Source organism: Carlito syrichta, unplaced genomic scaffold (genome assembly GCF_000164805.1).
Source record: "Carlito syrichta isolate Samal-C Ts95f unplaced genomic scaffold, Tarsius_syrichta-2.0.1 Scaffold287775, whole genome shotgun sequence".
NCBI classification, from domain to species: Eukaryota; Metazoa; Chordata; class Mammalia; order Primates; family Tarsiidae; genus Carlito; species Carlito syrichta.
Window position 1 is genome coordinate 146,084 of NW_007231871.1, and position 27,477 is coordinate 173,560.

The following is a 27,477-nucleotide window of genomic DNA, read 5'->3' on the forward strand; positions in this document are numbered from 1 at the left end:
ATTCATCCATTTATTCATCCATCCACCCACTCACACCTACCCACTCATCCATCCACCTACCCACTCACCCACTCACCCTTCCATCTACCCATCCATCCATCCATCCATTAATCTCTCCATACTTCCACCCGCGTGCCCACTCATCCATCCACCCACTTACCCTTCCATCCATTCATCCATCCATTCATTCTTCCTTCCATCCACCATCTACTGTCCACCGCTTTCTTCTCCCCATGTGTCTAGACTTTGGGAATTCAAAGACACAGAAACCATTTTAACAGTAATGTGGGCTGAGTATGGAGTCAGAGAGTCCCGAGTATTCTGGGAACACAGTGTTTTTGTCTGGAGACTCTTGGACAACAAGTGGAAACAAATCTCTACATTTTCCATCCTACCAAGAGTGCCTTGTGTGCCTGAAAACTATGTTCAGAAGCAGAGGGTGTACAAAAACCCCTTTATTGACATATGAGTTACGTGTAGAAAGTTGTGTATGACATAAATGTACAGTGCAAAGAATTGCTATAAACTGACCATAGCTGTGTAGCTGGCACTATTTTAAGCGAGAGAACACCACCAACCCCCCAGAAGCTCCCTCGTGCCCCTTCCAGGAGCCTTTCCCAATTAAGAGTAGCCCTTATCCTGACTTCTAACAACATAGATTGGTTTTGTTTGTTCTTGAACTTTCCATATTTTCTTTCCTTCCTTCTCTTATTCCCTCCTTCTTTTATAAATAGAGATGGGGTCTCACTATGTTGCCTAGACTGGTCTTAAACTCCTGGCCTCTGTCGATCCTCTTGCCTTGGCCTCCCCAAATACTGGGATTACAGCAGTGAGCCACCATGCCCAGCCTGAACTTCCTATAGATGGGCTTATCCAGTATATTCTTGATTGCATCTGGCATCTCCTGTTCGGCATGTCCATCTGCGAGATCCATCAGTGTTGTTTCTCGTAGCTGTAGATCATTCATTCTCATGGCTTGTAGCAGGAGTTGACGAACATTTCCCATAAAGGCCTGAGGGTGAATATTTTGACTTTCATGGGCTGCACGATCTCTGTTGCAGCTGTTTGACTCTGCCATTGTAGCATGCAGACCACTGTAAACAACATGCAAATGCACAAGTGTGGCTGTGTTCCAATAAAGCTTTATTCATAACAGCACGCAGTGGGTGGGTTTGGTCCATGTGCTGTGGTTTGCCAGTCCCTGAGGCGTGATGTACCATTGTATTAAAATGGGTTTAGAAACCATCTGAAGATATCCAGTGTCTGCCATTGTCTTCTCTTCTGTTAGTGGGGGATTAGGTAGTTTAACTGCCCCCTAAACTCAGGAGCTGAGTCTCTTCAGAGGAAAGACACAGGTTGGCTCTGTGTCCCCAGTGACTTTTAGATTCCAAACCTCCTGAGCATCTTGGTGTTGACTCTGTGTCTGGTTTTCTCTCTCCTCATCTCAGCCATGTTGAAGGTGGTATCATCCGTCCTACAACTTGGAAATATCGTCTTCAAGAAGGAAAGAAACACAGACCAGGCATCCATGCCAGATAACACAGGTACTTGCCACCTTTTTCCAATAGCCGATGACTTTGGGAATGGGAGGAAAGGTCATATTCAGTTATTAGCTATTTATCTGGGATATTAACAGCAGCTGGCTGGGCTAGTTTCTCTCTTTCTTCCTTTGAGTTGGGGTCTCACTCTGTCACCCAGACTGGAGTGCAGTGGCACAATCAGGGCTCACTGCAGCCTTGGCCTTCTGGGCTCAGGCGATGCTTCTGCCTCAACCTCCTGAGTAGCTGGGACTACAGATGCATGCAACCATGCCTGGCAAATTTTTTGATTTATTGTAGAGACTAGGTCTCGCTATTTTACCTAGGCTGGTCTTGTACTCCTAGGCTCAAACAATCCTCCTGCCTTGACCTCCCAAAGTGCTGAGATGTGAGCCACCATGCCCAGCTTGGGCTAGTTTCTTATCACTGACTTTTCTTTGTTCAAACTTTTTACTGCTCAAGAACTTATGTGGAGGGTTCTTGAAGCAGAGTGGGGGGGAGGGGAACCTAAAAGTCTTAGATCAGACAGAATCCTTAGGGATCATTTCTTCTAAAACCCTCCACTCATTTGTTTTGTTCAACAAATATTTCTTGAACTCTTCTATGCCAGACATTAGGATACAGCAAGATATGAGACAGGAATAGTCCATTCTCTTTTTCTGTGTTGGAGTCTCACTCTGCCACCCAGGCTGAGTGCAGTAACATGCTCATAACCATCTCAACCTTGACCTCTTGGGCTCAGGCGATCCTTCCATCTCAGCCTTCCAAGTAGCCAGAACTACAGACACGCACTACCACACCAGGCTAATTTTTTGATTTATTGTAGAGGTGAGGTCTCGCCAAGTTGCCCAGGATAGTGTCAAACCCCTGAGCTCAGGCAATCCTTTTGTCTCCACCTCCCAAAGTGTGGGGATGACAGGTGTGAGCCACCATACCTGGCTAGGAATAGCCCTTCTTATGGCACACACTCAAGTTTTCCTGCAAATTAGGGGTGCCAGATATCATACAGGATGTCCAGTTGAATTTGAATTTCAGAGAAGCAGCATGCACTTTTTATTATAAGTGTGTCTCATTTAATGATTGGAATATAATTTTACCCCAAAATGTGTTTATCTGAAATCCAGGTTGAACTGGCATTCTGTATTTTCCCCTCTAAATCTGACAACCCTACTCACAAATAAGCAGTATTTTGTGTTTTGAAAAGATTGAGACTGAGCATGGTGGTTCATGCCTGTAGTTCCAGTGCTTTGGGAGGTGGAGGCAGGAGGATCCCTTGAGGCCAGGAGTTTGAGGCTAGCCTGGGCAACATAGTAAGATTCTGTCTATATAAAAAAAGTCAATAGATAGATGGATAGATAGATATAGTAAGATAGATAGGCATGGTGGTCCACACCTATAATCCCAGCACTTTGGGAGGCCAAAGTGGGAGAATTACTTGAGCTCAGGAGTTCAAGACCAGCCTGAGCAACACAGCAAGACTTCATCTCTACAAAAAAATTTTAAAAATTAACTGGGTATAAGCCGGGCTCGGTGGCTCAGCCTGTAATCCCGTGCCTTTGGGAGGCTGAGGTGAGTGGATTGCCTGAGCCTGCGGGTTCGAGACCCGCCTGGGCAGCGAGACCTCGTCTCTACAATAAATCAAAAAAATCAGCTGGGCGTGGTAGTGTATGCCTGTAATTCCGACTACTTGGAAGGCTGAGGCGGAAGGATTGCAGAGCCCAGCAGGGCGAGGCTGCGGTGGCCGGGAGCGGCCACTGCACTCCAGTCTGGGCGACAGAGTGAGACTCCAACTCAAAAAAAAAAAAAAAAATGAGCTGGGTGTGGTGGCACATGCCTGTACTCCAGATATTCAGGAGGCTGAGGTGGGAGGAATGCCTGGACCCAGGAGGTCGAAGCTGCAGTAAGTCATGATTGTGCCATTGCACTCCAGCCTGGGTGACAGAGTGAGACTCCAACTCAAAAATTAGTAATTAAAAATCATTTTTAAATTAAAAATGTTAGCCAGATATGATGGCATGTACATATATTCCCAGCTAGTCGGGAAGCTAAGGTGGGAGGCTCACTTGAGCCCAGGAGTTTGAGGCTGCAGTGAGCTACAGTTGCACTACTGTACTCCAGCCTGAGCAACAGAGCCAGATCCCTTCTCAAAATCAAAAAACAAAAAAGGTCGTCTGGCCACCACCATACTTGGTGGCTGAACTGGGAGGAAACGTAGCCATTTTCCAGCTCTGCCCTCCTGACAGCCTACCCAGGCCATATCGCTTTCCCAGCTTCCTCTGGCTCCCCCAGTTAGACCCATGGTTGTTTCTAATGTATCACACTCCACAAATCGAGCAAGTTGACGGAGTCTACACTCCAAGAAGAGAATGTCAGGGAGAGAGAAACAAAAAAGGCACCATTGCCCAGGATGGGAAAAAGTCCTAAAATCACTCTATCTGCTGTTACCTCCCATGTGCACACCGTCATGAGACACTTAGTCTTCATGTGAAGGGAGCAGCTAGTGGTAACTTTTTTTTGAGTTGGGGTCTTGCTGTGTTGCCCAGGCTGGAGTGCAGTGGAGCAATCATGGCTCACTGCAGCCTTGACCTTCTGGGCTCAAGTGATCCTTCCGCCTTGGCCTCCCGAGTAGCTGGAACTGCAGGTATGTGCCACCATGCCTGGCTAATTTAAAAAAACTCTTTTTGTAGAAATGAGGCTATGTTGCCTAGGCTGGTCTTGGACTCCTAACCTCAAGCAATCCTCCTGCCTCAGCCTCCTAAAGTGCTGGGATTACAAGTGTGAGCCACCATGTCTGGCCTATTTTTAGAAAACATTTTAAAATGCAGAACTATATGCAGTAATATAGCAATCCACATGCTTGACATTTGTGAATGAATATATTAGAATATTTCTAGCCAAGCATGGTAGCTCATGCCTGTAATCCCAGCACTTTGGGAGGCTGAGGCAAGAGGATTGCCTGAGCCCAGGAGTTTCACACCAGCCTGGGCAACTTGGCAAGACCACGTATCTACAAAAAAATAGATTAAAAAATTAGACAGACGTAGTGGCATGCACTTGTAGTTCCAGCTGCTTGGAAAGCTGAGGCAGAAGGATCGCCTGAGCCCAGCAGGTGAAGGCTGAGGTGGCTGTGAGCGTGCCACTGTACATTCCAGCCTGGGTGACAGAGTAAGACTCTGACTCAAAAAAAAGGAACATTTATTTGCTTTTAACATGAAATAAAACAGTGTAGACAACATTGATGCCCCCTGTTCTACCCCGCTGGTTCCTGTCCTCCTGTTAGTAGCTGCACCTCTGGCAACATAGTCCCACTTGATTCTGTCCCCTTCCTGTCTGGGTTAATGCTGTCACACACACATATCTGAGTAATGGGTGCTGTTACTTTGTGAGTGTGTCATTAATTTCTGTCAATCATCTCACCCCATGGGCTTCATCGGCACTTGCTTTTTTTTTTTTTAAACTAGGACTCACCATTATCTAGATAATTTCTCATCAGTGGCATTCCCCAGTGAAACAATAAGTACGTCTCCAGACTTTGGCAAATGTTCCCTGGGGCAAAGTCATCCTCAGTGGGGAACTGCTGGTCTAGAAAGAGAGAGAGGAAGCCAGGGGTAGTGGTTCACACCTGTAATCCCAGCACTTTGGGATGCGGAGTTGAGAGGATTGTCTGAGCCCATGGGTTCGAGACCAGCTTGGGCAACTTGGCAAGACCTCATCTCTACCATAAATAAAAAAATTAACTGGGTGTGGTGGCACGTGCCTATAGTTCCAGCAACTTGGAAAGCTGAGGAGAAAGGATCGCCTGCACCCAGCAGGTTGAGGCTGCAGTGGCCGTGAGTGTGCCACTGCACTCCAGCCTGGGCTACAGACAGAGACTCCAACTCAAAGAAGAAGAAAAAAAAAAAAAAAAGAAAGAGAGAGAGAGGCCCTGTCTTTAATGCTACTTGGTGTTTTGTCTTGTGGAAATGCCACAATGAGTCTCTCCATTTCCATATTAATGGACACTGAGGTTGGGCCCAATATTTGCTATTACAGGCAATGCTGCAACACATTTCCTGGAACAGTGGGACCCCTCTTATGGTAGCCACCACTTGGCAGGCACTTTGCATACCTTACCTTGTTCCATCCTGGTGACAACCCACCAAGGTGCCCAAGAGCCGCCCACCTTAAGGCTGAGGAAAGTAAGACTCGGGAGCTAAATAACTGGCCTAAAGTCCTGTGACTGGGAAGTGGAAAGAAGCAAGGACAGGAACCGGGAACGACCTGCCCTGACTCCAGCTGGGGCACAGCTTCAGCCCAGCCCATCACTGCCTCCCAGCAGAACACGGGGGGTCAGGGGGGACATGGCAACAGCAGCCTTGAGGGAGAGGCCAATGTGGACACAGATCACAAACACCCCATGGGACGGGCCTTCTTGCCAAGCCTTCTCTTCCTTGATGCACTCAGGGCACTTGTTTTCTCTATCCAGCTGCTCAGAAAGTCTGCCACCTCATGGGAATTAATGTGACTGATTTCACCAGAGCCATCCTGACCCCACGCATCAAAGTTGGTCGGGACGTGGTACAGAAAGCGCAGACAAAAGAACAGGTAATGATGCACTTGCTTTCTATTCCTGCAGAATCTTCCATTCATCACTCACCCACCCTCTCACTCACTCATCCGTCCATCCATCCATCCATCTGTCTATCCATTTGTTCATCCACCCATCTGTCCGTCCGTCCATCCATCCATCCATCCATCCATCCGTCTATCCGTCTATCCATCCAACTATCCATTCATCCCTCCCTCCATCCATCCCTTCATCTGTCCCTCCCTCCATCCATCCATCTGCCCATCCATCCATCTATCCAACCACCCATTCATCCCTCCTTCCATCCATCCATCCGTTCTTCTATCCCTCCATCCATCTCTCCATTTGTCCATTCATCTATCCATTTGTTCATCCTTTGTCCATCCATCCATCCATTTGTTCATCTATCCATCCATTCTATCCATCCACCCACCCCTCATTTGTCCACTACTAGAATATTCCAAGTCCAATGCTAGTTTTGAAGGACACATTGCTAAACAAGAACAGAGTTCTTCACTTGTGACCTCATCTTGGTCTCTTAGCTGTAGATACAAGATCTGACCTAAGAGACTTATCTGTGGAAGTAGCCATGTGCCTCTTCTAGAGGCAACAATGGCTACCTTTGAATGAGCCACAGGATGGAATGGACTCCACAGTCCTGCTGATGGGAAGTGTTTAATTGTCCAGACAGTCATTCCTTAGGTCTGACCGCTCTGTTTCTCAGTTCTGCTTTCCTGCTCGTTGTGGAAATGGCATAGTTTATTATTTAAGGACTGATTACAGGTTGGGGAAGAATAAGAATCTGAACCATCTGCCTGTGAACACACAGCCTCCTGGGGATAACCATGTCCTCCTGACCCCTCTGTAGGCCGATTTTGCCATAGAGGCTCTGGCCAAGGCCACATATGAGCGCCTTTTCCGCTGGATCCTCAGCCGTGTGAACAAAGCCCTGGACAAGACCCATCGGCAAGGAGCTTCCTTCCTGGGCATCCTGGATATTGCTGGATTTGAGATCTTCGAGGTACAGCTCTTGGGGTCAGAACAGCTATGGTCTTGGTCCTCTGGGGTGAGGTTTCCCCCTGGAGGAATTATGACTTTGGAGAAAGGTCTCAGGTGGGAGGCTGCCTAGCAGGGATCCTTGAGGGGATAGAGACAGAGACCCAACAGGGTGTATGTTGGCTTGAGGGGCTGAGAAGCCCAGAGGTGTGGCAGGATCCAGGAGGCAGGACCTGGTCTCCTGCGTCTCTCTCTGCCTCCCTCCCTACTGGCTCTGTTCTTCCCTCATGGTGCAAGATGGCTGCCCCAGCTCCAGACTGCATCTCAGAAATCCTGGCAAAAAAGAGCACATCCCTTTTCTAACAGTCATTTCCAAAATCATGGAGCTGAGTCTTGTTGCCCCTCATGCACCTGGGCGGGGCCATACGGTCACCTCCCAGCCAAGCACTGTTTGCAAGATCTTGCAGTGCCTCACACATAAATATGGATATGGGGTCCCATAACCATGTGCTGGAGGGAATTTCTCAGAGAAAGGGAAGGTCTTGAGCTGGACGGATAGCCCAGAAGACGGCTACTACAGAGTTATTTCCTCCCTGAGTCTCTGTTTCCACGTGTGTGAAATGGGGGTGGTGACACGCCTTACACAGTGACTCTGCATAGATCACTGTGCAGGTGGAGGAGATAAGGTCCTTAAACAAGGCATGTGAGGGCCACTTGTCGTGGGAAGAGGTCCATCCCTCCAGCCCCAGGGACTCTGAGTAGCACTGCTGGGGCCTGGGCACCCTCTGGGTGCAGAGACGGCAGAGTGGGCTCTTGGGAGAGGGAGGATGTGTCTCCAGGGCAGGCTTCCCTGGGGCTCCTGTCCTCCGAGGTCCTGCCGAGGTGCTCATGCTCTGTGCCGTGTACAGGTGAACTCCTTCGAGCAGCTGTGCATCAACTACACCAATGAGAAGCTGCAGCAGCTCTTCAACCACACCATGTTCATCCTGGAGCAGGAGGAGTACCAACGTGAGGGCATTGAGTGGAACTTCATTGACTTCGGCCTGGACCTGCAGCCCTGCATCGAGCTCATCGAGCGGCCGGTGAGGGGCCAGGCGCTCTGGCCAGGGCTCACTTGCACGTGCGTGCTTTACCCAGCTGGCTAGGGACCTCCGCGCGTTCCGTGCATGTGACTTTCCGTCACCAGGTCCTGAGGGGCTATAAACTGAGTCTTGGTGAACTAAATGATCATTCCTGTTGATGTCATGTTAATATCAAAGGTCTTGTCTTCTATATTTCTCCCTTCCCTCCATCCTCCTCCTCCTTCCTTCCTTCTTTCATTCATTCATTCCATCCTTCTTTCCTGCCTTCCCTTCCTTCCTTGCTTCTTTCCTTCCTTCCTTCTTTGCTTCCTTCTCTCTTTCCTTCTTACCTTCTCTCCCTCCTTCCCTTCCTTCCCTCCTCTCCCTTCCCTCTCATTCATTTATTCCCAAAGATTTATCCCAGACCCAGAACCATGCGCATAATAGGTGGACAACAGAAAGCTGTCAAATGACGACTGAGCACCTACTATGTGCTGGGCCCCCTCTTTGAGAGTGAGCTGCAACCTTATAAAAGATGGATGGGTATGGTGCCTGCCCTCTTCCTGGAGGAACAGACAGCAAAAACAGACAAACTAACAAAACTGCCTGATGAAGCCAGCATGGAGAGTGGTGTAGGGAGGCTCCTTTGGACAGAGCAGTCAGGGAACACTTTCTTTGAGGCTGAGTCCAAAAAGTGAAGGCCATTCCAGCAGAGTGAGTGGCTGGTGCAGATCAGATGACTTTCCCGACCCCTTAGTGTGGAGTGTCCCAGTCACGAGGAAATGCTTCCTCACCAAAACCCCAACTGCATTTCTGAGTCCAAGCAACGAATTCCTTTGCAAAAAGTGTGAGCTCTTGGTGACGCTGTGTGTGTGTGTGTGTGTGTGTCTCCCACTATAGGGTAGCAGCAAACACCATGTCCTGATGTTGGTTCTTCCCTCATCCTCACTACTAGTCCTATGGTCACAGGGTCATTGGAGGGTGGCTTTGGGGGTGTTGGGACAAAAATCCATCATTATGCAGGCACAAATGGTGACAGAGCTTGGGCGTGCCACACACCCATCTCCTTAGAGTGTGAATTCTGTTAACTTGCTGATTTGGGGAGGGTAACACATCAGAAACTGCCAGGGCGACCATCTCTTCATTGGCTTGTGGAGTCTGCATGGTGACCGCAAACATCATTTCTTATCTGACCTTGGACAATTGGGAGGAAGATGGGATGACTTGGGCCCTGGCCTTGGTTTCTTTTTATTATTATCAATGTTATTATTTTAAATTTTTAGTTAAAAATTTATTTTATTTTATTGAGTTGAGGTCTTACTCCTGCAGTGCAGTGGCATGCCAGTCATGGCTTACTGCAACCTCAAAATCCTGGGCTCGGGCAATCCTCCTGCCTCAGTCTTCGGACTAGCAGGGACTGCAGGAACACGCCACTGTGCCTGGATAATTTTTTGATTGTTTTGTAGAGACAGGGTCTCATTATGTTACCCAGGAAAGTCTTGAACTCCTGGGCTCAAGCAGTTCTGCCTTGGCTGCCCCAAATGCTGAGATTACGGGCATAAGCCACAGCGCTCAGCCTCTGGCCTTAGCTTCTAACTGGAATGAGCTCACATGACTCCGGGGTGGTCCTTGGTTGGTAGACTAGTGTGTGTGGGTAGCCAGCTCTTCTGGTGAGCCTGAGGTGTGGTGTCCTTCTGCCTCACTCTGACCCTACTTGTCTTCCACAGAACAACCCCCCTGGTGTGCTGGCCCTTCTGGACGAGGAGTGCTGGTTCCCCAAAGCCACCGACAAGTCTTTTGTGGAGAAGCTGTGCACGGAACAGGGCAACCACCCAAAGTTCCAAAAGCCCAAGCAACTCAAGGACAAAACTGAGTTCTCCATCATCCATTATGCTGGGAAGGTATCAGCCACAGGCCCCAGGGCACTCTGTCCCAGGGGAAGCCAGAGGAGGCTCAGAGCGGGGTGGGGGGGGGGGGGGGGGGCAGACCCTCGGGCTGCCTGGGAACTCCAAAGGCATCTGATCCAAATCAGTTCCAACCAAGGGCCATGTGTGATTTACCCAAGTACCTGTAAGGCATAAAGTTAGCCCACCTGATATATTCCAGCCATGGTGGCCAGGATGTTCTTTCCCGTGGAGACTCTAAGTCCTTCTGGCTACAAGTTGAACTCAACAGGAAGGGCCAACTGGAGTGGGGTGACTAATAAACCCACTCTTAGGGGCAACAGAAGTCTTCCTTATCATGGTCTTGGGTTTGCCATGGCCAGCCTGCTCCAGTCCGGGAAATCTAGGCTGGCTGTCATCTTCATCATCATCATCATAGTCATCATCATCTTCTTCATCATGATGTCTTGGCTGTTGTTTGGGACCTTGTCCCGTGGCTCCCAAGTGTCCCAAATAATGTAGAAAAGGCACAGCTGAGAGTGGCTTGCAGAGACTGAGTATTTTATTGACTCCCCTGAATCCTCACAGTATCATGGGAATAGACAATGCCCCTATATTGGGGCCTGGCAAACTACAGCCCATGAGCCAAATCTGGCCCACAGCTTGTTCTTGTAAATAAAGTTTTATTGGAACACAGCCATGCCCACTTGTTCACATAATATCTATGGCTGCTTTTGTACCACAATGGCAGAGTTGAGGAGTTAGGACAGAGACCTTATGGCTCATCAAGACTCAAATGTTTAGTATCTGGGAGCATTACCAGAAAAGCTTCCTAGCTCCTACCATATATTCAGCAGAGTATATGTTCCTTTAAGAATATAGTGGTAACACTTTTCTTTTCCTATAAGTGTTTTTTTGTTTTTGTTTTTTTAGTCAAGGTCTCACTCTGTCACCCAGAATGGAGTACAGTGGTATGATCATGACTCACTGCAGCCTTGATCTCCTGGGCTCAGGCAATCTTCCCTCTTCAGCCTCCCAAGTTGCTGGGACTATAGGTGGATGCCACCACGCTTGGCTACTTTTAAAATTTTTTTGTAAAGACAAAGTCTCGCCAAGTTGCCCAGGCTGGTCTCGAGCTCCTGGGCTCTTATAATCCTCCTGCCTCAGCCTCCCAAAGTGCTGGGATTACAGGTGTGAGCCACCACACCAGCCTTCTTTTCTGTTTTTTTTTTCCCCAGTCCCCTCTCAGATCAGGCCTCACCATTCTCCTATCAACCCATACCCTGTGATCACTTCTTAGAGCTGTCAGTTCCTTACGTGTCCTAGTCACAATAATGCAATTCATTCCTGTTCAAGTCAGGAAATAAAAAGCCTTATCTGTCTTTTTTCTGCATGTCCATGAATCAAAATCTCCAAGTTACAAAAATTATGCTTGCCAGAGAGTGGGAAAGAGGACCTCACAGTTAATTTGAAAAGGAGGAGTGATGCAGCCTTCTCTGGATGAGGGGAGAAGGGTGGGTGTTGTGAGGAGGGTACTGACCATCAGCAAGTCTCTTCCACTTTCCTAACTCACAGACACTGTGCTGGGCTCAGGAGGAGGGGGGCCATCAGAGGTGGGCTCCTAGGAGAATGTAGAATAGAGACAAGACCTTCCCAGCAGTGGCTACAGGGGGTTGATGCCCTACTGTGTGTGCACAGGGCCCTAACCTGTTGGTCTCTTCACTGTCCGTGGTGTCTCATCATGGCAAGTGACTATGTCATTTCCTCTCTGACCTCTGAAGACCAGGGAGGGCAGTGAGAGGCCTGGGGCCCTGGCCTCAGTTTCTAACTGAAGTTAAGTGTCTGACTGGTGGGGTGCCCTGGCAGGTGGACTATAACGCCAGTGCCTGGTTGACCAAGAACATGGACCCGCTGAATGACAATGTGACCTCCCTCCTTAATGCCTCCTCCGACAAGTTTGTGGCTGACCTGTGGAAGGACGGTAAGGCCCTCAGTGCTCTGGAGGCTGCTTGAGTCCTCTACCTCCTGACTCCTGCCTGTGCCCACAAGGGAGGAGGCCCTTGCGTGGGCGTAAGGGAAAGGACAATGTTGGCGTGTGCCAGGGATGTCTTGTTGGGACATTCAGCCTCTTGTTGGGATGGTGGCCCAAGCCCCTCAAGCCCACATCAGATCCCAGGGAGAAGGCCCTGAGGTCAGGGCTCAGGCAATAGACGAGAGAAACAGCCAGCCAGGCATGGCAAGTGAGACTGCCCCATCCGGAGTCAGAAGGACTCCGGTGCATCTTGTCTCTGCTACCTGCTGGCCATATGGTCTTGGACAGGTCCCTCAAACGGCACTTCAGTGTTCTTGTTAGTGAAACCAATCATAGTTCCCGCCTCACCGAGGAGTATTGTGAGGGTTCAGGTAGACCAGCAGTGCTCAAACTTGAGCTTGCTTCACACCCCCCACCCCAGGGCTTGTTCAAAGCCAGCTCGCTGGGCTTAGCCTGGGTCCCAGCTCTGGAGGTCTGGGTGGGCCTGGGCATGTGCATGTCTAATGAGCTTCCAGGGAAAGCCAACACTGCAGGGCTGGGGACCACCCCTGGGTTCCCTTTGAGAACCAGTGATGAAATGGTCCCTGGGAAGGGCCGCTGGAGAGTTGATGGGGGGACAGGTGGTTGCTGTTCCTGTTCTTGGCCCTCAGCGTCCCCAGCAGAGCCAAGGAGTCTGGTGCTGATGGGATTGTCTGCTGTTGCTTTAAACACCTGGAAGTTGCTCCAGTGCGGCCTGGCTGGGCCTCAGCTGTGTGCCAGGTGCTGGCCTGGGCATTGGCATCTAGCCCTAGGTCTACCTCACCCCTGGGACTCATGACCAACCCAGGCAGGCCCTCCCCGCAGTGGGCTGCCAGCCTATGGGAGAGGCAAGACTGTCAAAGACAAGCAGAGGGCCTGTTATGAGGAACAGAAGTGGGGCCATTCCATGTAGGCAGGTGGGGTCTCTCCTCCATTCTGAAAGAAAAGGACTGCAATGATGATGATAATGATACCTACTCTTTGTTGTGTGCGTACAATGTGCTGGGTCCTTATCCTGGAGCGTTTGCTGTACCTTCTGCCCAGAATATTCTCTCCCTGCATATCCAGGTGGTCACTCACTCATTTCTTTCTGGTCTCTGCTCAATATCAATTTGTCAGAAAGACTACCTCCCACCTTATCTAGAGAACATCCCCACCTCTCCCCCTCTCCTACTTTTATCCTGATTTCTTTTTCTTTTTCTTTCTTTCTTTTTTTTTTTTTTTGAGTGAGAGTCTCACTGTCACCCAGGCCAGAGTGCAGTGGCACACTCATGGCTCACTGCAGCCTCGACCTCCTGAGCTCAGGTGGTTCTTCTGCCTCAGCCTCTCAAGAAGCTGCACTACAGGCATGTGCCACCATGCCCAGCTCACTTTTTAAAAAGCTTTTTGTAGAGATGAGGTCTCACTATGTTCCCCAGGCTAGTCTCAAACTCCTGGGCTCAAGCGATCCTCCTGCCTCAGCCTCCCAAATCACTGGGCTGACAGGTGTGAGCCACCTCACCCAGCCCACCCTGATTTATTTTTCTAAGTATACCTCGCCACTTAAAATATTCAGCACTTATGGATGTGATTGTTGTCTGCTCCTTCCATGAGCTAGCTGTAGAATCCAACCTGGTGAGGCTGTCTTTGTTTTGTTCATGGCTGGTCCCCAGGGCCTGACACACTGGAGGTGCACAGTCACTACTTGCCGGCAGGCGGAGCACTGGAGGCTGGCAGGGAGTGAGCACTTTCCACGTCTCATTCGCTTATTCCTGCCCTGGGAGGGAGCAGTGGCTATCCTCCCCTATGGAGAAAGATAAGCTGAGGCACAGGATGGGTGAGGCCAAGGCTGCTCAGTGAGTCGACAGCAAGAGCAGGACTGACAGCATCCATTTGTCCTTTCTGCCACTGGTACACTCAGGACTTTCCAAGTGGAGGATACTTGGAGACCTGTGTCCCCACACCTCCCCGAACCTACTGCTGGAGGTGAAAGTGTTGGCAAGAGAGGAGAGAACGAGGGGTGGTGCCCCTGAGGGGACCTGGGTCTCCTGGAAAATGTTCTCCATGCAGGCAGCCTCTCCACCCCTGCCCTCTGTATCCAGTCCTCTGGCCTGTTTCGGGGTGCGGGGCCCCAGGCGGGCCAGGGGCTGACATGCCCTCACTGTGCCCCACAGTGGACCGCATTGTGGGGCTGGACCAGATGGCCAAGATGACGGAGAGCTCGCTGCCCAGCGCCTCCAAGACCAAGAAGGGCATGTTCCGCACAGTGGGGCAGCTGTACAAGGAGCAGCTGGGCAAGCTGATGACCACTCTACGCAACACCACGCCCAACTTTGTGCGCTGTATCATCCCCAACCACGAGAAGAGGGTGAGGCGTTGCCCCAACCTGAGGGGCCCTCTGCCCCACCCACCCTGAAGGCTCCTTCTGCTACAAGCCTCAGCTTGTCTGAATGTGGGGCCTTTCCCCATCCCTGGAGGCAGAAGGTGGGGAGGAAGGGAGGATGCATTTAGAGGCCTTTCAGCCCCAGAGCAGTGGTGGAAGACATCCAGCTACTCACTTACTCATTGCCCCAGTAAATACTTGCAGAGCTCATGCCTGGGCCAGGAGCTCGGTTGCAGGGCTTCTCCATGGGGTGGGACCGAGTCCTCCAGGGGACACAGGGGCATGCCTAGAGACCTTTTTGGTCCTCACAGTTGGGAGGGGGCTGCTGCCAGCATCTGGTGGGTGGAGGCCAGGGACATGCTAAGCATCTTACAGTGCCCCCACAGCAGAGAAGTACCCCTGACCCAAGATGCCAGGAGTGCTGTGGTTAGGGAATGTCTGGGAAGGAGGCAGACACACAGCTGATGACCATGAGCACCAGGGAGGGTACTCCCTTACGACGACATCCAAGAGCCGTGGCTCCTGTCCCAGCCTCAGGGCTTGGAGAACACTTCTCAGTGAAGGCGAACTTGAACAAATGGGTGTCAACTTGGGAAGTGGAGGGCAAGGTAGGAAGGGCACCCTAGGCAGAGGGCCAGACATGCAAGTGTGTGGAGAGGAGACAGGAAGGCTCTAGGCAGGAAGACGCTAGGTAGGGCATTTCACATGGTTGACACAGTGTGATGGTGTGAGGCAGGGACTGGAAGAGGAGGCTGCAAGGGTAAGCAGGGGCTAGAGCCTGGGGTTCCTTGTGTGCCAACTAGACCCTGGCCTCCTTCTTGTAAGGATGCCATGGGGCATTTAAGCAGGGATATGATCAGGTTTACATTTTATTTTATTTATTTATTTTTTAGAGTCAGGGTCTCACTCTGTCGCCCAGGCTAGAGTGCAGTGGCACAATCATGGTTACCACAGCCTTGACCTGCTGGGCTCAGGTGATCCTTTTGCTTCAGCCTCCCGAGTAGCTGGGACTACAGGAGTGCACCACCATGCTCAACTAATTTTTGGGTTTTTTTTGTAAAGACAAGGTCTTGCTATGTTGCCTTTGCTGGTCTCAGACTCCTGGGCTTGTGGACTCCTCATGCCTCAGCCTCCCAAAGTGCTGGAATGACAGGCGTAAACCACCACGTCCAGCCCAGATTTGCATTTTAGAAAGTGGATGAGAGGATGAAGGGGTGAGGCAGGCCTGGAGGGGAAAGCCAGGTGGGAGGCTGTTGTTGGGTGTCCAGACTGTGGCCAGTGGAGACCACAGTGGTGGAGAGGAGGGGTGGGCTAGGAGCTATCTGGGAGCGGAAGCCCTAGTTTCCAGCCAGAGGATGTGGGTGCCACCAGGTTGGAGAGATCGTGGGATGGCCAGTGCCAAGGGAAGGCGATGAAAGCCCAGAGAGGACACTGCCCACCCACAGCCGGACCCTCCCAGTGCTTCTGTCAGGACTCCCGGGCCTGGTGCATGGGCCATCTGGATGGGTCATGGGCACGCGGCCCCCACTCCGGGCCCAGCGTCCACAGTCCTCTTCTACCTTTGTAGTCTGGCAAGCTGGATGCGTTTCTGGTACTAGAGCAACTACGATGCAACGGGGTTCTTGAAGGCATCCGCATCTGCCGGCAGGGCTTCCCCAACAGGATCGTCTTCCAGGAGTTCCGCCAACGGTGAGCCGCGGGCACCGGGGCGGGTGGGGGCGAGGCTGGGTGGAGGGATGGGCGCTGCCAACGCCCGCGCGACTTCCACCCTGTGTCTCCAGCTACGAGATCCTGGCGGCGAACTCCATCCCCAAAGGCTTCATGGATGGGAAGCAGGCCTGCATCCTCATGGTGAGCCCGCAGACCCGCCACCACCTCCTGGCCTCTGGTGGGGTTAGGGTTAGAGTTAGGGTTGCTGCCCTTGGGGGGCCGTCTCAGCCCCGGCCACACGGCGCAGCTGGACATGGGGGCCCTTCTCTCCCTGCCTTCTGCAGATCAAAGCTCTGGAGCTTGACCCCAACTTGTACAGGATTGGGCAGAGCAAAATCTTCTTTCGAACCGGGGTCCTGGCCCACCTGGAGGAGGAGCGAGACTTGAAGATCACCGATGTCATCATGGCCTTCCAGGCAATGTGTCGCGGCTACTTGGCCCGAAAGTAAAGATTGGTTTCCTGCATCCTAAAACCTCACTGCAGACACAGGCCAGAGACACAGATCTCTGGGGGCTTCCTGGCCCTGTATTCTGATACCCCAATTCCAAGAGGTCATCTGTTTTAAGATGTGTCATGGATTGAATGACGGCCTTTCTAGAGGCGGAAGCAAGCCTCCACTTTGTTTTTATTTATTTTTATTTTTTTTTTGAGTTTGAGTCTCACACTGTTGCTCAGTCTGGAGTGCAGTGGCATACTCATGGCCACCCCAGCGTCAACCTGCTGGGCTCTGGCAATCCTTCCTCCTCAGCCTTCCAAGTAGCCAGAACTACAAGCAGGAGCTACCATGCCTGGCTAATTTTTGATATATTGTAGAGATGAGGTCTTGTCAAGTTGCCTGGGCTGGTCTTGAACCCGCAGGCTCAAGCAATACACTTGCCTTGGCCTCCCGTATAGGCTGAGCCACTGAACCCGGCCAAGCCTCCACTTTAAAGAAATACACCAGTTAGGAGTATAGGAGGAAAGAAGTTAAGACTGTGAGCTCTGGTGTTTTATTATTTTATTTTATTTTATTTTGAGTCAGAGTCTCACTCTGTTGCTGCAGTGGCATGCTCATGGCTACTGCAGTCTCGACCTGCTGGGCTCAGGTGATCCTTCCGCCTCAGCCTTTCAAGTAGCTGGAACTACAGGCACATGCCACCATGCCCAGCTAATTTTTTTGATTCATTGTAGAGATGATGTCTCGCCAAGTTGCCCAGGCTGGTCTCAAACCCCTGGGCTCAGGTAATCCTCTCACTTCCCTCCAAAGTGCTGGATTGCAAGCATGAACCACCATACCCAGCCAACTCTGGAGTTTTAGACCTGGGTTCTCTTCCCTCCTTAAATGCTGGTCAACCCTGGGCAAGTTACTCTACCTCTCTGAGCCTCAGGTTTCTTTACTAGGAAATTAGCATAATCACTCTGACCTCATGGAGTTGTTCTTGAGGAGTCAATGAGGTAATAAATGAAAGTGGCTTCGAACAGCACCTGGTTCTCAGTTCAGATATGTTGGAATATGATAAAGTATCAGAGGAAAGAATATTTGGTAGTTTCTGGATCCCCATGGCCAAGTGGGGTTTATGCGGCTGGGCACTGCCAGGTGTGAGGCCCCATCTGTGAAGTCTAGCGGCTGGGATTCCTTAGTGAAAGTCACATTCCAAAGAGGCTGGGAGCTGGAGAGTCTCTCTCTATCCCGAGTGTCTGAGTGATGTCACTGGGTATAGACTACGCCCATATGCACGGGCCCTGACTGTCAAGCTACTTCATTGCTGTGTGGAGCTCTTGCCCAGTGACAGACCTAATTTACCAAGTTCAGTGACTAAATTCTCTGCTGCCGTCTTTCCCTCTCCCAAGATAACCAGGGCAGCTTCATTCTCGAAGTCCACCTGCATCTAAGATGGCAGCCAAGCAGGGAAGACAAGATCGTGCTTGCCATTCCACGGCCTCTCAATCCCAATGACCCTTAAACAGGAAGAGAACTGGTTCAGCGCTGCAGTTTAAAGTCCCAAAATACAACCCAGGGAGAAAAGAGGTTTGTGTGGCCAGTGTAGGTAGGACTACCTCAGGGATGATGGGCAGAGATGTGTTTTCTAGGTGGTGTTTGGGTCACAGCTCTGGGTCCAGGGCACATCGGGAGCCTTGGGTCTTCCTTGCCCCCAAGAAAGTTTCTTCCCTGAAGATTATTAAGTGATCTGTGCCAAGACAATACAAGTGTGCTGATGCTCAACACTTCTGGAAGAATCTGTGCTGAGGAGAGTGGGGGGTGTCCTGGCTGGACGCAGTGGCTCATGCCTGTAATCCCAGCACCTTGGGAGGCTGAAGCAGGTGGATCACTCAGTTGAGGGCAGGAGTTGGCCATCCTGGGCAACATAGCAAGATCCCATCTCTACAAAAATTAAAAAATTATCCAGACGTGGTAGTGCATATCTGTAGTCCCGGCTACTTGGGAGGCTGAGGCAAAAGGATCACTGGAGCCCAGGATTTCACAGCTGCAGTGAGCTATGATTGTGCTACTGCCCTCCAGCCTGGGCACCAGAGCGACCACCTGTGTCTTTAAAGAAGAGGAGCTGGGGGTGTCTTCGTGCAGGTTCAGGATGCTAGGGCAACAGGATGAGCCTCCCTGCCTCCTTTCCCCTCAGGGCCTTTGCCAAGAGGCAGCAGCAGCTGACGGCCATGAAGGTCATTCAGAGGAACTGTGCCGCCTACCTCAAGCTGCGGAACTGGCAGTGGTGGCGGCTCTTCACCAAGGTGAGTGTGGCCCAGCCCCTCCTCAGGGCCCCCAGCCCCAGTGTGGGCTGGGAGGAGGTCGAGAGCAGGTGTGGGACCGCAGGCGCACACTCAGACCTCACCACTGGTGATTCTTTGACCCATGGGTGACAGCTGTGACCTTAACACAGAGAGCACACTCATCACCACAAAGGTCCCTCCTGTAGCCCTTCTGTAGCCACGCCCACTTCCCTCCATAGCCCGGCAACCATCGCTGTGTTCTCCAGTTATATCATTTTGTCATTTCAAGAATGCTCTAGAAATGCCAGCCTGGGCAACATAGCAAGACCCCATCACTACAAAAAATAATTAGCTGGGTGTGGTGGCATGTACCTGTAGTCTCAGCTATTTGGAAGGCTGAGGCAGGAGGATCGCTTGAGCCCAGGAGTTGCAGTGAGCTGTGATTTTATCACTGCACTCTAGCCTGGGCAATAGAGCAAGACCCAACTGCTTTAAAAAAAAAAAAAAAAGAATGTTAGATCACTTGCCTTATACAGCAGGCCACCTTTGGGGGTTGGCTTTCTTCACTCAGCGTAACCCTCTGGAGAGCCATCTAGAATGTGGCCTGTACCAATATTACACTCTTTTTCGTTGCTGGTACAGACACGGCCATCTGGGCTCAGCTGGTTCCCGCTATGGCAGTGGTCGCAATATACCCATAGCTCTATGGCAATGGTGTGGGCTTCCTCTTCTGTCCTCTTGAGTGGGTGAATTGGCACACACCTCTTTCACTGAGCAAATGTTTGCGAAGTGCCTACTGTATGCCAGGCACAGGCCAGGTGCTGGGGCTACACCATGAACAGACATCATGGTCCCAAACTCATGGATATTCTAGCAGATGAGGGGAGCAGACAATAAACAGATAGTCACAGAGAGATACAGAAATGGCCAACTGTGACAGGAGCGTGGAGCAAGCCACCAGTGTGTACCCTGGCGCCAGGCAGGGCTTGAGAAAAGGAGACAGGTGTCAGCCTGGGACAGTGGCATCGTGCTTTTGGGAAATGTTCCTCCCTAGTGAACCAACATCCGAAAAGCTATCCCAAGAAAATCATTCAAAATAAAGAACATGGGGAGTTAAGGCGTTTGTCACAGCCTTATTTACAAAGCAAGGTTTCAACATCTAGAGTTCAGTAGTAATTCATCCATCAATGGAATGTTTCTCAATATTAAAAATGATAGCTAGCTAGCTGGGCATGGTGGCTCACATCTGTAATCCCAGCATTTTGGGACTGCTTGAGGCCAGGAGTTCAAGACCAGTGTGGGCAAAATAGCAAGACCACTGTCTCTACAAAATAAAAATAAAGATGGCTATCTAAATTTGTAAAAATGATGCAACAGCATGGGACAATAAATATCTTATAATTTTAAATAGCCTGGGCGTGGTGGCTCATGCCTATAATCCCAGCACTTTGGGAGGCAGAGGAGAGAGGATTGCCTGAGCCCAGGGGTTCGAGACCAGCCTGGGCAACTTGGTGAGACCTTGTCTCTATACAAAATAAAAAAATTAGCTGGGCATAGTGGTGTGCGCTTGTGGTTCCTACTACTTGGAAGACTGAGGCAGAAAGATTGCATGAACCTAGCAGGTAGAGGCTGCCGTAGCTGTGTTCATGCCACTGCACTCCAGCCTGAGCAACAGAGTGAGACTCCAACTCAAAAAAAAAAAGAAAAAAATTTAAATAACAAAAGCAGCCTATAACACTGGGCTGCATGGTGTCAAGTGTATTTTTTAAACATAGGAAAGAGTCTGGAAGAAAATACCAGCAGGTGTTGATGATGACTCTGACAGCAGGTGGTTTTGAAGGGTTTATTTTTCCTTTGTTCTTAGAAGGAAGCATAGCATTTTTCAGCAGTAGTTCTGTCTTGGGATGGTTCTAAAGTGGGAAAGAGGAGACTTTGTCCTTTCATTTTGCAACTGTTTTCTTTTTTTCTGACTCAGGGTCTCACTTTGTCGCTCAGGCTGGAGTCATGGCTCACCACAGCCTTGACCTGGGCTCAGGTGATCCTCCTGCTTCAGCATCCCAAGTAGGTGGGACTGCAGATGCACATCCCCACATCTGGCTAATTTTTTGATATTTTTGTAGAGACCGCGGAGTTGAGGTCTCGCTGTGTTGCCCAGGCTGGTCTCGAACTCCTGGGCTCAAGCAGTCCTCCCACCTCGGCCTCCCAAGGTGCTGGGATTACAGGCGTGAGCCACAGTGCTGGGCCCATTTTGCACCTTTTTCTGTTTCTCTAATTTAGAGTCTGTTCCTCAGCCTTGCCACTATTGATATTTGGGCGGAATGCCTCTGCTGGGGGGCTGTCCTGTGCACTGGAAGATGTCAAGCGGCCTCCCAGGCCTCTACCCACTGGATGCTAGGAGCACCTCGCCCAGATGTGACCAACCAATAGCATCTCCAGACAGCCTCCCCTGGGTGGGGGCCAGGGGGTCAAAACTGTCCCTGGCTTAGAACCAGGAACTGAGTTGATTACGACAGCGTACTCCTTTGCCACTCAAACAAGTGATGGCGGGCCACATGTGCGCAGGTGAAGCCACTGCTGCAGGTGACGCGGCAGGAGGAGGAGATGCAGGCCAAGGAGGACGAGCTGCAGAAGACCAAGGAGCGGCAGCTGAAGGCGGAGGGCGAGCTCAAGGAGCTGGAGCAGAAGCACACACAGGTGCCAGGGCACAGGCGTGGGAAGGCTGCAGGGGTGAGGCATGGGGGCAATGGGGGGCGGGACTGGAGCCTTGGGGGCAGGGCTTAGGACCACAGGGGTGGGGAGTGGAGTCACAGGGCGTAGGGGGCAGGGCTTGGGGCCACAGAGGCTGGGCATGGGACCTTTGGAGCCCACCACTGTCCCCCATGTGCAGCTGGCCGAGGAGAAGAACTTGCTGCAGGAACAGCTACAGGCGGAGACCGAGCTGTATGCGGAGGCTGAGGAGATGCGCGTGCGTCTGGCAGCCAAGAAACAGGAGCTGGAGGAGATCCTGCACGAGATGGAGGCCCGCCTGGAGGAGGAGGAAGACAGGGGCCAGCAGCTACAGGCTGAAAGGAAGAAGATGGCCCAGCAGATGCTGGTAAGTTGTTGTAAGGGCTGCCCCTGGTTGACAGCAGATCGCTTGACCCTCACCGTGTCCAGGGACATGTGTCCCTGCTGGACAGGTGACGAAAGTGAGGCTTGAGGAGGGACGGCCATCAGCCCAAGGCTGCAGGGCTGGTGCTGGGATCTGAACATAGCAGGCCCACACTGTTTGACTGCCCTTGTTTGTGTGCCAACACTTTGTGTCCTAAGAGCAACCCTGTGTGAAGGGTAGTTGCATTAGTTAGCTCTTGCTGCATAACAAGACATCCCCAGTGTAACAGCTTGGATGATACATATGGATCTCACATAGTCAGGAATTTGGGAGTAGCTTAGCTGGGCAGTTCTGCTCAGAGTCTCTCATGAGGCTGCATTCAAGATGGTGGGCTACAGTCATCTGAAGGTAAACTGGGGCTGGAGGGTCTGTCTTATGTGGCTCCCTCACATGGCTGTTGGCCGGAGGCCTTAGTTCCTCACCCTGAGGCCCTCTCCAAAGGACTACTTGAGAGTCCTCACAACATGGTGGTGGCCTTCTCCAGATGGAGTGGTCTGAGGGAAGGGGAAGCCACAGTACCTTTGACAGCCTAATCTCTGAAGTTACACACCACCAGTTTCTCCTGATTTTGTTTGTCAGAAACAAGTGATTAAATACAGCCCACACTCAAGGGGAGGAGAACTAGGGTCCACCTCTTGAAGGGAAGAGTATCAAAGAATTTGATTTTAAACCACCATGGCCCCTACTATGCCCATTTGACAGATGAGGGGACTAAGGCTCCATAAAGCATAGTAACTTGATCAGTTCCTCCTTTAGGAAGGAGGCTGCAGAGCACCGGGTGCTGCCAAGCCCAGCCTCGGTGTTTGTCAGTTCCACTTCTCCATGCGAGTGACCTCATGGTGGACAAGGGTGCGATTATCTTTCCTCCCCGACAAAGGATCTGGAGGAACAGCTGGAGGAGGAGGAAGCTGCAAGGCAGAAACTCCAACTCGAGAAGGTCACAGTTGAGGCCAAGATCAAGAAACTGGAGGATGACATCCTGGTCATGGATGATCAGAACAACAAATTATCCAAGGAGAGTAGGGGTCATGATTCTGAGTGAAAAACGACAGGTTCACCAGGGACAGGGGTGGGGGGCTTTGGAGGACGTGAGATTTTCAGTAATAAAAGCAGAATAGGGCCAGGCATGGTGGCTTATGCCCCCATCACTTCAGGAGGCTGAGGAGAGAGGATCGCTTAGAGCCAGGAGTTCGAGACCAGCCTGGGCAACATAGCAAGACCACATCTATACAAAAAAATTAAAAAATTAATCAGGCATGGTGGCACACACCTGTGATCCCAGCTACTCAGGAGGCTGAGGCAGAAGGATCACGAGCCCAGAAGGTTGAGGTCAACACTCAGTGAACTGTGATCATTCCACTGCACTCCAGCCTGGGCAACAGAGCGAGACCCTACTCAAAAAACAAAAACAAAGCACTTCTCCTTTTTCCACTTAAAACTCTGGGTTGCATTTGGTTATTATGTGGGTTTTATTTTTTTCAACCATTTATGCAGAAATTACTACAAGTAAAACATAGATCCTGGAAAAAACAAAAAAAACTAAAGATATTTTTTTCTCTTTCCCCCAAAAGGAGCGAAAACTTCTTGAAGAGAGGATTAGTGACTTAACGACAAATCTTGCAGAAGAAGAAGAAAAGGCCAAGAATCTTACCAAGTTGAAAAACAAGCACGAATCTATGATTTCAGAACTGGAAGGTAAACCAGCCACCCAGAGAGGTTTCCAGTGGGTGTGTTGAAAGCCAGGAGAACCAGAAGGGAAATCTGAGAAGGGCAGACTTTGCCATGAGTGTGATGGTTCTATCCAGGTCCCCAAAACACCCTGTCAACCTACACACTGACATTACAATAAAAGGAGCCAGGTGCGGTGACTCATGCCTGTCATCCCAGCAGACTGGGAAGCCGAGGCGGGAGGATTGCTTGAGCCCAGGAGTTCAAAATCAGCCCAGGCAACCTGGTGAGACCTTGTCTCTACAAAAAATTAGCTGGGCATGGTGGTACCTGCCTGTAGTCCCAGCTACTCAGGAGTCTGAGGCAGGAGGATCACCTGAGCCCAGGAGTTTGAGGCTGCAGTAAGCTGTGATTGTGCCACTGCACTCCAGCCTGGGAGAGGTAGTGAGAACTCGACTCAAACAAAACAAAACAAAACAAAACAAAAAATAGCCATGAAAGGTGCCCTTCATCAGGAGCTGATGGCCAGGCTATGACAGTGTGGCAGGGATGCATGCGTGGGTGTGTGGCCTTCCTCTGTGGACTGGTGAGTGGGAGGCCCCCTCCAGCGTTCTCCTGGTGCTTCCCCTTGAGAGCCCAGCTTTCTTGTAGTGCGGCTGAAGAAGGAGGAGAAGAGCCGGCAGGAGCTGGAGAAGTTGAAGCGGAAGCTGGAGGGTGATGCTAGCGACTTCCACGAGCAGATTGCCGACCTCCAGGCCCAGATTGCCGAGCTCAAGATGCAACTGGCCAAGAAGGAGGAGGAACTGCAGGCAGCCCTGGCCAGGTAGTGGGTGGCAGGGTGTGGTGCACATTCACACATCCTGTGGGCCCTTTCAGGATGGTAGCCGCCTTGGACACAGTGGCCCCAGGCCCTTGGCATGGACTCTGCGTCCTGGGCCAGGGCCAGGCCTCTTGCGAGCCTCCCAGGCCTGTTCACACCCCCAGCCATCACCTTGACTTTTTTCTCCCCTGAACATGCCCTCTCTGTGCACTCGGCCTCTCCTGTTCCCACGGTGCTGCGGCTACTCTCAGATGCCCAGGCCGTCTCATTGATATCTCAAAGGCCCCGTGTCTAAGGCTAGGATGGCCTTCCTGCCCCCAACCCCTCCAGCTGAGGTCCCGCTTTTTGCAAATGCCAGCAACCTCCCCACCCCTCGGCATGCAGCAGGCTCTGATTCTGCCAGTCCTTCGAAATGCACCCCCGCTGTTCCTCAGCTGTCCCCCCCCCCCAGCTCTAGCCAGCCTCACGCCAGTGGCCTCACACTGGGGATGCTGCAGCAGCCACAATCAGTGATGACCATTGGCGCTAAGGGCTTTTGAGCACTGTCTTTGCAGCACCGGCCAGGTGTGATGCTGGTGGTGCCTCCCTCTCACAGAGGGAGGCCCAGCCTCCCAGAGAAGCTGGAACAGGTTCAGGGTCATGGCTTCCAGGAAGCAGAGACATGATTTGGGCCACAAGGCTTCAGGGTGATCCCCCGCCCGGCTCTCTGTTGCGTGCTGCGTGGCAGTGCCAGGGTGACCAGGAAAAACATCACACGTGAACCTGCCCAGGAAACTTGCTTCCTTGCCTGGTCCCGTCAGATCCCACCCTACCTCCACAGTCTCACCCCGCCCCGGCTACTCACTTCCGCTCACGATGCTGCATGTTCATGAGGGCAGGGAAGTCCAGTATCCCTCCTCCCTGACCCTGGGCCTCCCTCATGCTGTCCCTTTCCATCCACCATGTGTCGGGGGGGGGAGCGCTCCTTCTGGAACCTCCTGCAGAGCCTGCCATTTGAATAAGGCTTCTCACAGCCCAGCCTGACCTACAGGTACCGCCTCCCTCACTTCTGACGGGCCCTGGTGTGAACATCCTCCCAGGCAGTGCCCCACCAAGTGTTGCACATGACATGGGTGGTATCAGTATTCAGTCACTGACCAGATGAAGGAAGAGCAGCTGGTTTCCAGGGAAGAATAACTGTCTAACATCCAGAAAGCATCTATAAAGCCCCTACTGTGAACCAGGCGTAGTGCCTCATGTCTGTAATCCCAGCACTCTGGGAGGCTGAAGCAGGAGGATCTCTTGCGGCCAGTTCAGCATCAGCCTGGACAACCTAGAGAGACCCTTTCCCTACCAAAAATAAATTAGCTGGGCGTGGTGGCATGTGGCTGTAGTCCCAGCTACTCAGGGGACTGAGGCAGGAGGGTCACCTGAGCCCAGGAAGTTGAGGTTGCAGTGTGCTATGATTGCGCCAGTGCACACTAGCCTGGATGACAGAGCAAGACCTTGTGTTTGTAAATAAGTAAATAAAGCCCCTATTACAAGCCGGGCACCTTGCCAGTCTGGGTCCGATGCTTTGCGCACACACACATGCATGCAGACGACCCATGTTTTGTCTGCATCCTGCGTCCATCTCGCGCAGGCCTGTGTGTCTCAGGGACATGGGTGGGATGTGCTGCGATGTCTGTGCCACGCAAGGGGCTGGTCCTAGAAAACCATGTGGGCTTCATCCCAGCGGCCCCTCCCCGGTAGGCTTGACGATGAAATCGCCCAGAAGAACAACGCCCTGAAGAAGATCCGGGAGCTGGAAGGCCACATCTCTGACCTCCAAGAGGACCTGGACTCTGAGCGAGCTGCCAGGAACAAGGCCGAGAAGCAGAAGCGAGATCTGGGCGAGGAGCTGGAGGCCCTGAAGACAGAGTTGGAGGATACGCTGGACAGCACAGCCACCCAGCAGGAGCTCAGGTGAGGGACGCCCCTGCTGCCGGCCACTGTCCTGATGGGTGTGGGGGTATCCCCGAAGCAAAGCTAGAATCATAGGGTTTCTATGGCCCTGTATGCATACAAGCACCTTCTTGGTCGCAGTGTGCTGCAACTCAGAGCAGCATGACATCTGGTCATCTTGTTTTGCATCATAATAATAGCACATACTCAATGAGAGAACAAATTGGAAACTCTAGAAAAATAGACACGCACACACAACAAAAAGGCTGGGTGTGGTGGCTCACGCCTGTAATCACAACATTTTGGGAAGCCAAGGCAGGAGGATCGCTTGAGCCCAGGAGTTTGAGACCAGCTTGGGCAATATAGCGAGGCCTTGTTTGTCTCTATAACAAATCAAAAATTTAGCCAGGCATCTTGGTGTGCCTGTCAGTCCCAGCTACTTGGGAGGCTGAAGTGGAAGGATCACTTGAGTCCAGGAGGTTGAGGCTGCAGTGAGCTCTGATCACACCACTGCACTTCAGCCTGGGTGACAGAGCAAGAGCACCAAACCCTGTCTGTTAAAAAAGCAAAGAAGACGCCAGTGTTCATCTTTGAGGCACATTTTGCAGTTCAAGGTTGTTCTTTGACTGTCATCAAATAGTTCACATGTTTGTCGGCTAGCCTCTTCAGGGAGATTCTGGGTAGGTAATAGCTCCATGTGTTAAGGACACTGCAGGTCCAGAGAGGTTAGGCAGGTGGGCCAGGGTCTCACAGCTGGGGAGGGGAGGGGACGTGGGCATTGGCGCTGGGTCCTGGCAAAGCTCATATTCCTTTGCACAGCCCTGGGGTGGGCTTCTGTCTCTACCCAGTTGCCACCCACCGTGTCCTTCCTGCCCAGGGCCAAGAGGGAGCAGGAGGTGACTGTGCTGAAGAAGGCCTTGGACGAGGAGACACGGTCCCACGAAGCGCAGGTGCAGGAGATGAGGCAGAAGCACGCACAGGCGGTGGAAGAGCTTACAGAACAGCTGGAGCAATTCAAGAGGGTGCGTGACAGGGCAAGGGGTC

The 27,477-nt window shown here is 51.6% G+C and overlaps 1 protein-coding gene across 1 annotated transcript in view; it reads left to right on the forward strand.

Moving 5' to 3' along the window:
• The window catches only part of LOC103255041 (myosin-11), a 124,205-nt gene that overhangs the window by 76,659 nt on the left and 20,069 nt on the right, over positions 1 to 27,477 (forward strand). Inside the window, exons 11-28 of the mRNA XM_021709948.1 lie at positions 1,449 to 1,544; positions 6,004 to 6,122; positions 6,974 to 7,126; positions 8,010 to 8,183; positions 9,890 to 10,063; positions 11,912 to 12,026; positions 14,249 to 14,442; positions 16,025 to 16,146; positions 16,239 to 16,308; positions 16,452 to 16,612; positions 18,784 to 18,892; positions 21,434 to 21,565; positions 21,759 to 21,965; positions 22,900 to 23,033; positions 23,590 to 23,717; positions 24,342 to 24,513; positions 26,242 to 26,454; positions 27,311 to 27,455. Coding sequence (XP_021565623.1) covers positions 1,449 to 1,544; positions 6,004 to 6,122; positions 6,974 to 7,126; positions 8,010 to 8,183; positions 9,890 to 10,063; positions 11,912 to 12,026; positions 14,249 to 14,442; positions 16,025 to 16,146; positions 16,239 to 16,308; positions 16,452 to 16,612; positions 18,784 to 18,892; positions 21,434 to 21,565; positions 21,759 to 21,965; positions 22,900 to 23,033; positions 23,590 to 23,717; positions 24,342 to 24,513; positions 26,242 to 26,454; positions 27,311 to 27,455 — 2,618 coding nt within the window. The remainder of the gene's footprint in view (positions 1 to 1,448; positions 1,545 to 6,003; positions 6,123 to 6,973; positions 7,127 to 8,009; positions 8,184 to 9,889; positions 10,064 to 11,911; positions 12,027 to 14,248; positions 14,443 to 16,024; positions 16,147 to 16,238; positions 16,309 to 16,451; positions 16,613 to 18,783; positions 18,893 to 21,433; positions 21,566 to 21,758; positions 21,966 to 22,899; positions 23,034 to 23,589; positions 23,718 to 24,341; positions 24,514 to 26,241; positions 26,455 to 27,310; positions 27,456 to 27,477) is intronic.